Source organism: Hyperolius riggenbachi, chromosome 5 (assembly GCF_040937935.1).
Source record: "Hyperolius riggenbachi isolate aHypRig1 chromosome 5, aHypRig1.pri, whole genome shotgun sequence".
Classification (NCBI taxonomy): Eukaryota; Metazoa; Chordata; class Amphibia; order Anura; family Hyperoliidae; genus Hyperolius; species Hyperolius riggenbachi.
The window spans coordinates 443,694,699-443,706,810 of NC_090650.1; the positions used below are offsets into that span (position 1 = coordinate 443,694,699).

Genomic DNA, 12,112 nt, shown 5'->3' on the forward strand with positions numbered 1-12,112 from the left:
ATGCCTACGACCCCATAGGGGGGCAGTATTCGGCCGAACAGGGGCCCTGTTCGGCCGGGCTTTGAGTAGTTCGGGCGAACCCGAACGGTTTGGCCGAACACCATGAGGTGTTCGGCCGAACTCGAACATCACCCGAACAGGGTGATGTTCTGCAGAACCCGAACAGTGGCGAACACTGTTCGCCCAACACTAGTTTGGGGTCATCTCCTAGCCCCCTCTGTATTATTTTTGCTGCTCTCCGCTGCAATAAAGAGGGTAAAAAAACTGTTTTATAAACTGTTTTGTAAACAGAAAAGATGGCCACCAAAACAGGAAGTACATCAGCAGAGCAGTGAACTCAGTTAATACACAGTGAGTACACAGAGAATTCAGTCTCCAGAGGTTATGTGCAAGTTTTGAAAGAGCTCTGTGTCAATGAAGCATGACAAGCTGTGTCTTTAGAGCCTGTAGTCTCGGGTCTGCACTCCTGTCAGTCTGACAGGCAGCTTCCTCCTCAGCCAGCTATTCTTTGTTCAGTTTATCAGTCTGTGTTTATCAGCCTCACAGATAGCAGACAAGCTGACAGTGAGAGCAGGGACATTGGCCTCAATTCACGGAGCATTATCAAATGTTTATCAAACACTTTATCAAACGTTTGATAATTTACCTCATGGGTAAAATCTCACTAAGGTGTTATATATTTGTTGAACGTTTTATCGGTAAAACATTCAATAAATATATAACACCTTAGTGAATTTAAAATGAGATTTTACCCATGAGGTAAATTATCAAACGTTTGATAAAGTGTTTGATAAACGTTTGATAATGCTCCGTGAATTGAGGACATTGTCTGTAAGGAATAATCATCACAGGAGCACTGGAAGGGCATGGAAGGGGTTAACTTGTTCACATTACTGAAGGGTTGGCAGCCTTCCAGACACAGCTGATAAGTCCGACAGGGGAAAGATAAGTTGATTTATTACAAAGACCGTGCAAGTAGAAAGTGCTGCAGTAAGCCAGAGCACAATGGAACAGCCTTAGGAACTTGTAGAATATGAGAAATACTGCTAAAATTTTTGTTACGGAGTCTCTTTAAGGAAAAAAAAGATGATTATTTGTCTGTGTTTGGCCATTATAGCTTTAAAATAATACATGCTACCATAATTAAAACCTACATATTTTATTTGCCCATTTGTCCCGGTTATTACACCATTTAAATGATGTCCCTATCACAATGTGTGGCGCCAATATTTTATTTGGAAATAAAGGTGCATTTTTTCAGTTTTGCGTCCATCACTAATAACAAGCTTATAATCTAAAAAATATTAGCAATATACCCTCTTGACATGCATATTAAAAAAAAGTTCAGACCCTTAGGTAACTATTTATGTATTTTTTTTTAATTGCAATTTTTTTTTGTTTAGTTAACCAATTTATTGGGGTTTTTTTTGGAGTGTGGGAGGTAAACAGTTAATTTTAAAGTGAACCAGAGACGAAGCATCCTCATGTATTTTACCATATATATTAGTGGAAACATTAGAGAAAACACCTACCCTGCTCTCTGTTTCATCCTTCACTGCTCAGCCTGCTTGTTATCAGCCCTGATAAAATCCCCGACTGGGCATTCAGTCTGGCTTTGCTCAGGAATCATTATAGCTGAGTCATTATAGCAGAGCCAGAAGGGGGCAGGCTTGGGCATGAAAAGACATCAGAGAAGACAGGCTCAGCTATAATGATTCCTGAGCAAGGCCAGACTGAATGCTCAGTCGGGTATTTTATCGGGGCTGATTAGAAGCAGGCTGAGCAGTGAAAGATGAAGCAGAGAGCAGGGTAGGTGTTTTCTCTAATATTCCCACTGATATATATGGTAAAATACATGAAGTTGCTTCATCTCTGGTTCACTTTAAGTTGAATTTATTGTGTTTATTAAAAAGAAAATGTATGTAGATGTAGTTTTAATATTTGGCCACAAGATGGCCACAGTCTTTTTTTTTTTCCACCCTGTAAGTGAGCGCTCTCGTTTACAGGAATTGTAGGGAGGACATGAATTTTTGGGGGGGTTCAGAAAGATCGCGGCTTCTCATAGTGGCCATCGGTCTTTCTAATGGGGACTTAGATCAATGAATGAGATACTACGTTCCCATTCATTGATCTCTGGGCTAACGGATGGCGGCACGGAAACGCGCGGGTGCACGCGTGATTGTCCACGGGAGCACACAGCAGCCTTTTGGACGTAGCAGCTATGTCCAAAAGGCTGAAATGGTTAAAGAGGCCCTGAAGTGACATACAGTAGAATACTGTACATTATCCGGGACCACCCACTTTTATGGTATTTTTTCTGGTTTCAGCATCAGAAACACTTTCTATATCTATCTATCTATCTATCTATCTATCTATCTATCTATCTATCTATCTATCTATCTATCTATCTATATCTATCTGTACATTGGTGTGTAGTACGGCCTGCTCAGTGATTGATGCTTAGCCTAGGCTGATTAGCTATGTAGAATTCTCTTCCCAGAGCATTCTGGGATACCAGATATATTTCCTACTGGCTTTGGAATTCTCAGAAACAAACATTCTGGATTGTTAACAAAAACAGAAGTAAAAGGCAGGTCTGTGATTGGTCAGAACAAGCCACACCCTCACCGGTAACACCTCTACATAGCCGTCTGCCTGGTGGCTGGAGGAGATGACCAAGCCTTGCTTCAACTTGTCCTCCACAAAGAACGCAACTGTGTCCCCCTGATTTACGGGGTTCAGTGGGCTGGCCTGCGGTGGGGGAGGAGCCACACTCTCTGACGGCGCCACTCCGCTGAAAATGACCTTGTTGAATGGAAGGAGCAGGCCGCTGTTCTTCTTACATTTGAAGAAGGCCACCCCCTTGTGAGTTCCGTTGTTCTGGCCACGCCCTTCACCTTCACCCTGCGGAAATAGGAGGTGACTTATGTTATGGCACAGAAGTATTGCCAGCGGCAAACAGATCAACCAAACACGTCCCCTCTAGAAGACACCGAATCACCGATCTCATCCATCATGGGGCATTCCGGCATACACTAATGGGAACCACCTGGTCAGGAAATAGATATGTGGAGGAGCGGGGAAGGGAAGGTGGGGGGGATGGGGGGGTGGTACAGTGGGCGTCAGTTGTTGATGGTGGATAAACCCCAGCATGCAGCATCCAAAAAGAGGCAGCCCAACTCAGTCACCATGCCTGTGCAGTTTTAGCCTGGTACACACCTACAATTTTGATTGGCAAATGATGTAATTGGTCAGTCAAGATTGTATGTGTGTAGCAGGCTTTGCAGTGGGCCGTAGCAGCTCTCCAGGAGGTGGAAGTAGCAGTACAAAGCAGCTGAGTGCACGGTGTAGCTGCCTAACCTCTGGCACATCCTACAGGTGCATACACACATCCAATCTTCATTGGCCAATTTTACCACCTTCATGTAGTATGAGGCCCAACAGATTTTGAATACTTTGAACAGATTGTGTAAGTAACCCCTCATAGTCCATGAAAGTAGTGAAATTGGCCAATCGAGATTGTATGTGTACCGCGCTGTACAGAGGTTTATAACAACCTTATTATTAATTCCACAGCTTCCTGTCAGGACTGGAGGTAAGACAGCAATAAAAAGACAACCCACAAATTCTGGAAATTTTTTAAAGGACAACTGAAGTGAGAGGAATATGGAGGCTCCCATATTTATTTCCTTCTAACCAATACCAGTTGCCTGGCAGCCCTGCTGGTCTGTTTGGCTGCAGTAGTGGCTGAATCACACACCAGAAACAAGCATGCAGCTAATCTGGTCAGATCTGACAATAATGTCAGAAACACCTGATCTGCTGCATGCTTGTTCAGGATCTATGGCTAAAAGTATTAGAGGCAGAGGATCAGCAGGGCTGCCAGGTAACTGGTATTGCTTAAAAGGAAATAGACGTGGCAGCCTCCATATCCCTGTCACTTCAGTTGTCCTTTAAGAGATGCATTTACAGTAGAGCATAGCGTCCAATAATATAATCGCATTATATTGTAATGGTGCAGTTACATCAGCGTGCCAGCAGGTGGAATCTGTCAGCATAACTGAGTACATGCAGTGCAGTACCGCATAACACATTGCAGTGCAATGCAGTGAAGCATACTTCATACTATGTACGGTATGCTTCACTGTATGCGTCTCGTCACGTGAATAACACGCATTGCAGCGCCCCAATGTGAACGTAGCCTTAGAGTGCACCTGAACTCAGAACTTCCGCTGCGCTCTAAAATATAAGCAGCAGCACAATAACCTTTAAACAAAAACATTTATCTGTTACAGCTGATACAAATCCTGCAATAAATCTGCAGTGTGTCTACTTCCTGCTTTCATGGAAGCAAACATAGGGTTAACATCCTGTGCTTACCAATTAGCTGCTCTGCCGAGGCAGAGGAGATTCCTGAGTTGACACAGCTGAGAGATCAAATTACAACTTGAGATTAGTCACAGATGAGGGGGAATTAGATAGGCTAAACTCTCTAAATACATACAGGGTGCATTTATCTGTGTTTTCCTTCTGTCCTGTACAAGTGTTCAGGTCCACTTTAAAGAGGAGCTGTTGGGTATAAGGTCACATATATCAGTAGCTAAATATTGGCTGTACTTACATTACATATGCATTTCACTGTCCACGTTTGGATTTCACAGAATCTTTATATAGTATTTGCAGAGACTGATGCTCCTGACAGCTCATGGCAGGTTCCATGTTTGTCTGTCTCCTATGAAGCCAAATGTGTCGTCATGTCCTGCCTGCTTCCTGATGATTCCACTCAGAAAAAATACAACACTACTGTGCAGTGAATATTAATTAGCCATGTGGCTAGGAACAATAGCGGACTCACTAGCAGCGGAGGGGAGGACCCAAGCAGCCCCAGAATGCTTTGCAGTATGGTATGCGGCCTGTCGTCCTTTTAAGAGCTTGGGTCTAACATCCTTGCTGTTCAGCACACATCAAAAGTAAGAGAGATTTTTAACTTCAGTATTGCCTTTTTGGCTTCCTTCTAAACTGTTTAACACAGGAGAATAGAGGTTTAAATTAGCTTTTGCAGCCTGACAGTTACTCTTTAAAGGACAACTATCAAAGGCAATGATTTTTTCAGAAGCCATGTAATAGAGAGGAGAGACGCAGCAATGAGATGTCCCGGTAAGAAAACTGCGTTTTTTTTGTGCGTGTGTGGGATTGGCTGGGAGGAGTATTGGTGGGCAGGGGTTAGCTGGGAGGAGTATTGGTGTGCGGGGGTTGGCTGTGAGGAGTATTGGTAGGCGGGGGTTGGCTGGGAGGAGTATTGATAGGCTGGGAGGAGTATTGGTGGGCAGAGGTTGGCTGGGAGGAGTATTGGTGTGCGGGGGTTGGCTGGGAGGAGTATTGGTGGGCAGGGGTTGGCTGGGAGGAGTATTGGTGTGCGGGGGTTGGCTGGGAGGAGTATTGGTAGGCTGGGGTTGGCTGGGAGGAGTATTGGTGTGCGGGGGTTGGCTGGGAGGAGTATTGGTGTGCGGGGGTTGGCTGGGAGGAGTATTGGTGGGCGGGGGTTGGCTGGGAGGAGTATTGGTGGGCAGGGGTTGGCTGGGAGGAGTATTGGTGTGCGGGGGTTGGCTGGGAGGAGTATTGGTAGGCGGGGGTTGGCTGGGAGGAGTATTGGTGGGCAGGGGTTGGCTGGGAGGAGTATTGGTGTGCGGGGGTTGGCTGGGAGGAGTATTGGTAGGCTGGGGTTGGCTGGGAGGAGTATTGGTGTGCGGGGGTTGGCTGGGAGGAGTATTGGTGGGCTGGGGTTGGCTGGGAGGAGTATTGGTAGGCGGGGGTTGACTGGGAGAAGTACTGGTGGGCGGGGTTTGGCTGGGAGAAGTATTGGTGTGCGGTGGTTGGCTGGGAGGCGTATTGGTGGGCGGGGGTTGACTGGGAGTATTGGTGGGTGGGGGTTGGCTGGAAGGAGTATTGGTGGGCGGGGGTTGTCTGGGAGGAGTATTGGTGGGCAGGGGTTGTCTGGGAGGAGTATTGGTGGGTGAGGGTTGGCTGGGAGGAGTATTGGTGGGCTGGGGTTGGCTGGGAGGAGTATTGGTAGGCGGGGGTTGACTGGGAGAAGTACTGGTGGGCGGGTTTGGCTGGGAGGAGTATTGTTGGGCGGGGTTTGGCTGGGAGGAGTATTGGTGGGTGGGGGTTGGCTGGGAGGAGTATTGGTGGGCTGGGGTTGGCTGGGAGGAGTATTGGTAGGCGGGGGTTGACTGGGAGAAGTACTGGTGGGAGGGTTTGGCTGGGAGGAGTATTGTTGGGCGGGGTTTGGCTGGGAGGAGTATTGGTGGGCGGGGTTTGGCTGGGAGGAGTATTGGTGGGCAGGGGTTGGCTGGGAGGAGTATTGGGGGGTGGGCACATCTGAATATATTCTGTGTTGCACGCAGCCTGTGTGGATCGGGCATTACTGATCCATCCATCCCTGCATAGCATACGCGGCTTACTGTGTCTATGCGAGGCAGACCGACAGGACTTTCTCCACAAGCATGTGCACAGCGTCTCCCTCCTCACACTATTATGCTGATCACAGGGAGGACTCTTTCACACTGCCACACTAGATTGTACAATACACATAACGGTGTACTGACAGATCCTGTATCCAACGCCTCCTGAGTGGCCGTTTGAACTGTGTAGTTCAGGGACACGGTAAAAAAAACCTATTTGCTTACAAGTAATTATAAATATCATTGCTAATCTATTGCAAGTCTATAATGTATGATTCTCTCTATTACAGGGCATCTGCAACAAAAACATTAGCTTTGATTGTTGTCCTTTAAGCCTGGTACACACATCCAACTTTGATTGGCCAATTTCTCTACCTGCATGTAGTATGAGGGCCCAGAAATTTTTATTATTATGAACAGATTGTGTAGGTAAACTCCCATGCTACATGGAGGTGGTAACATTGTTCCAAAGTTGGATGTGTATACCAACTAAGCTCTAGTGACAGTAATTATTGTAATATGGAAGGGTTAGATCCAATCCTGGAGTCCCATGCTTCTGTTCTGCAGTGATTTCCCTCTCACTTCCTGTTCCTCTGACTGGAGAGATTTCCCCCTCGCTTCCTGTTTCTTTGACTGGAGAGATTTCCCCCTCACTTCCTGTTCCTCTGACTGGAGAGATTTCCCCTCACTTCCTGTTCCTCTGACTGAAGAGATTTCCCCCTCACTTCCTGTTCCTCTGCCTGGAGAGATTTCCCCCTCACTTCCTGTTCCTCTGACTGGAGAGATTTCCCCCTCACTTCCTGTTCCTCTGCCTGGAGAGATTTTCCCCTCACTTCCTGTTTCTCTGACAGGAGAGATTTCCCCCTCACTTCCTGTTCCTCTGACTGGAGAGATTTCTCCCTCACTTCCTGTTCCTCTGACTGGAGAGATTTCCCCCTCACTTCCTGTTTCTCTGACTGGAGAGATTTCCCCCTCACTTCCTGTTCCTCTGAAAGGTGTCACCGGAGCAGGAAATCAGGATACAGCCCTCCACTGAGTGCAGGCAGAACAACACGATTTTGTGGAGTAACTAGAGATGGTCAGTGAGATGCTAGTGATTCCGGCCAATTGTCGGCAGCTTGGAATTAGGCAAATCACAACAATTCCTGAAGATATGGACTGGCCCAGTTCACACTCAGTACAGTTTGCATGCAATTTGTATGCAAGCTGCAATAAATAGCATTTCACCATTTCTGGGTGTGACTATATACTACAATGGGCTCTACAGTACATAGCTACCATAAGACTGCAGGTGATCACAGCGCTGGGCGTAGCCATGACTAGGGGTGCCGCTGTGGTGCTCAGTCACTGTGTTCTTCCACCTGAGACCTTTTATTCATAGTTGGCAACATTCAGGAAAATAGCAGCAGGCAGTGCCGGGGACTGTACTACTTCCTGCACTAGATGGAGCACCCCTTCCCCTTCTGTCCCGTGGGCAATGTGTCTCCTCGCTCTCTACACACAGCCTGCAGTGAGTGAATGTGCAGAGCAGCAGGGTGAGTAGAGAGAATGATTGCTGTGCTGCAGCTGGGACATTAGCAGGGAGAGGTGGCAGGATGTGTTTAGTGCTCCTGTGGGCAATGTGTCTCCTCGCTCTCTACACACAACCTGCAGTGAGTAAATGGGCAGAGCAGCAGGGTGAGTAGAGAGAATGATTGCTGTGCTGCAACTCAGACATTAGCAAAGAAAGGTGTCAGGATGTGTTTAGTGCATCAGAAGTTGCCTGTCATTAGTAACCATGTGCACTGGCTGCTGTAATACCAGAGTGCCCTAGACTATTGATTATTTATCCTGATCAGAATAATTAATCAATAATGCAGGGCAGTCTGCTGTTGCAGAAGCCAGTGATACCGGTGCAGCCGACTTCTGTAGTGAGCAAAGACGCAAACTCCAGGCAATTTAGATTAGCTTGATTGCAGGTAATCTTATCTCTTTTCCCAGCTCCCCCTCCCACCTTGTTGTCTTCTCCCCTGACACTTTCCTCTTTTCAGATTTCAGTGGCTTATTTTAACAGCATGTCCCTGCCAAACAGCACTGATGATGTCTGCAGTCCTGGTGAGAGATCTTCCTGACATTTCTCCTCTCATACCAGGCTCTCTGTCTTGTGCCTCTACCTCTTTATCCCCCCTCTTGCTATGCATCCTCCTCTTTCATATGTCCCCCTTTCTAATTGTCCTCAGAGGAGCTCACAATCTACCGTAGTTATAGTGTAATGTCCTACCATATTATTATTGTGTATTAATATAGCACTGACATCTTCTGCAGCACATTACAGAGTACATAGTCATGTCACTGACTGTCCTCAGGAGGAGCTCACACTCTAATCCTACCATAGTCATAGTGTAATGTCCTACCATATTATTATTATGTATTTATATAGCAGTGACATCTTCTACAGTGGGGGTGGGGGGGGGGGGGGGGGGGGTGGGTCTGTAAAAAATCAGCACGAGTGTCAAATTCCCTAGGTATGCCACTGGGGCTCTTATTCATAAAACTTCTCATGAATGTTTTATTTATAACCTAATTAATAAAAATAACCTTTCAGCACATTTACTAGCAAGATAATCACTCTAAGTACGTTGTTCCTGATTAACTTCATTTCAATATTACTTTTCTTACCTTAATTAGTTCAGCGTAACTGGATGAGCATAGTCCAGAGGCACTGGCATAGGCACTGCTGCTGTTGCTGCGTGGTGCGCACCCGCGTGCCCTCCCACCGCCCGCTGTTAGCCCCCCGATCAGCGAATGGGACTATAATTCCCATTCACCGATCTAAGTTCCCCGCAGAATTACCTTTCTAATCAGAGAGCGCTGTATTTCTGCCCCCAGAAAACTTCTCCGTCTTCTTTCTAGTTCCTGGATGCGAGATTGTGCGCATCCAGGACTTTTTTGACTGTGGCCATCTTGTGGCCAAATAGTAAACTGCATTCACACACATTTTTTATTAAACAATTACATTATTTTTCATTTAAAATTAGCTGTTTTCCTCCCACACCCAAAATTACCCAAATACATTTTTTAATAAAAAACAAAACAAAAAATACAATAAAAAAACAAACAAAAACAACATAAATAGTTACCTAAGGGTCTGAACTTTTTAAATATGCATGTCAAGAGAGTATATTATTATATTATTTTAAATCATAAGCTTGTAAATAGTGATGGACGCAAATTGAAAAAAATGCACCTTTAGTTCTAAATAAAATATTGGTGCCATAAATTGTGATAGGGACATCATTTAAATGGTGTAATAACTGGGACAAATGGGCAAATAAAATACATTAGTTTTAATTATGGTAGCATATATTAATTTCAAGCTATAATGGCCAAAAACTGAGAAAAGATGATTTTTTTTCATTTCTTTCTTAATCTTCCTGTTAAAATGGATTTAGAAAAAAATAAATCTTAACAAAATGTACCCCCCAAAGAAAGCCTAATTAGTGGCGGAAAACACGAGATATAGATCAATTCATTGTGATAAGTTATTGGCGAATGAATGGGAGGTGAACGTGGCTCGGATGCAGCCGCAGGTTTTTGACACTGTGGTGCTGAACTGGTTAATCATATATTTTTGGTCTTTGGGAGCTTAAAAACTAACTAACATAGTTGCTGTGAAAAGAAAGGAAAACAGGTGAAGAAGCTTTGTGAATAAAGTCCATTGTCTATAAGGGTTTTATTGTTGTCTTTGCCTCCACTGAACAGATTTCCCTCCCTTGCTGTGCTGGTGACACCCAGAGCTCACAGAAAAGGGGGAAATCTTCTCATCAGAAACACAGACAGCAGTAACAACCACTATGGAGGCGGAGCCAGCACACATGTAGGAGGAGCTATCTATGGACCAATCTACTTCTATAATACACAGAAAGACATAACAACTCACAGCTAAACTATATTGATAAAATAAATGCTTAGAACTATTGAAGAATCAATAGATAGATAGATAGATAGATAGATAGATAGATAGATAGATAGATAGATAGATAGATAGATAGATAGATAGATAGATAGATAGATAAACATTAATTCCCAGAAATAAACAACAAATTGCAGCTAAACTCTTTATTGATAAAATGAATGCTTAGAATCATTGAAGAATAAAAAGACAGGAGAATAATTTTAAAGCAACAATTTAAAAGCCCCCTCATATACAAAACCCAGCTCTCAAAATTAAGTCCCTCTGTGAAATACCTAGCAGTCCCGTGATGTCATATGATCAGGAGGAATTCTGGGAGGTGTCTCCCTGCTCTTGCACTTGGCTGCTCTGGGTCTATACAGTCCTGTAGTGAGATACATATCAGTCCCATAATGTGATGTGATCAGGAGGATTTCTGGGAGGTGTCTCCCTGCTCTTGCACTTGGCTGTTCTGGGTCTCCCGGGTGAGGGGCGGCAGAGCCGGGACAAGGTCATCCAGCACCCAAGGCTGAGACACCAAAGTGCGCCCCCCATGCCTCCCACCCCAGCCGTCACACACTGATTTCTATTAGACTAAGAGGCGCCACAGGGCCCACAACCTCCCCAACACCTTAATATCTAGTTATCTGGCTTGCAGTCACTGCCATGTATCCCCTTTTCTTATTTCTATCTGCTTCAAACACAATTAGGAATGACAGCTGAATGAATTCTGCGCCCCCTCCTACACTGCGCCCTGAGGCTGGAGCCTCTCCAGCCTATGCCTCGGCCCGGCCCTGAGGGGCGGGCCTTCTCCTGGGGTCACCAAACAATGCTATACAGCCCTGTAGTGAGATACATATCAGTCCCATAATGTGATGTGATCAGGAGGATTTCTGGGAGGTGTCTCCCTGCTCTTGCACTTGGCTGCTCTGGGTCTCCCGGGTGAGGGGCTGGCCTTCTCCTGGGGTCACAGTAATGGGGATGGATCTCTCTTTGGCAGGGGGCAGTGCCAGGCGAGGGGCCTGGAAGTGGAGCCGCCCATCCTTGGACAGGAAGCACTGCAAGTTAGAGATGGGAAGTTCGGATCTTTTCAATGATCCGGATGATTCGAATCGGATCATTGAAAAGATCCGGATCTTTGATCCGAATCTCGGATCATTTTACTACCGAAGCATTCGGGGTGAGATGACTAGCAGGACAGGTCTTTCCCTGCTGTGGACAGGAGAAGGGGAGGGAGTGGACACACAGAGAAGGGGAGAAGATGGACAGAGGGCAGGGAGTGGACAGAGAAGGGAGGAGGGACGAGCAGAGAGCAGAAATGTTTGTGCACACAATACCCACATGCTGCAATCATATGCTTTACATGTATTTATTTCACCTATATGCTCATCTGTGTACTTTCCATGCAAACGTCACACAGTGAAGGAAAGCATTCCCAGAAGATAAGTGCAGCTGTTTAGTGCCGAGTGCAGGAGGATCATATTGCGCTGCAATCACAGTGCCTGCAAAGTTACTGAGCTGTGCTGAGCCAAAAGCTTCAAATGTGTTCACTGTGCAGCACTACGGAACAGCCAGCCTATAATGAGAAGCACGTTTCAGCCAGTATGTGTGCTCTACACATATCTGGCAGTGGCACCCATGTCCCCTCTACCTGTCCCTGCAAGGCTGGCTCCCCTGAGTCCCCTCCAACAGAGCGATCAATCTCTGCTCTGCTTCC

At 45.8% G+C, this 12,112-nt stretch overlaps 1 protein-coding gene across 2 annotated transcripts in view; it reads right to left on the reverse strand.

The window, feature by feature from the left end:
* LOC137519254 (ubiquitin carboxyl-terminal hydrolase CYLD-like) overlaps nt 1–12,112 on the reverse strand; it is a 152,565-nt gene that overhangs the window by 81,563 nt on the left and 58,890 nt on the right. For both annotated transcript variants that reach the window (XM_068238130.1, XM_068238129.1), the window contains exon 3: nt 2,629–2,904. In XM_068238130.1, the coding sequence (XP_068094231.1) occupies nt 2,629–2,904 (276 nt within the window). The remainder of the gene's footprint in view (nt 1–2,628; nt 2,905–12,112) is intronic.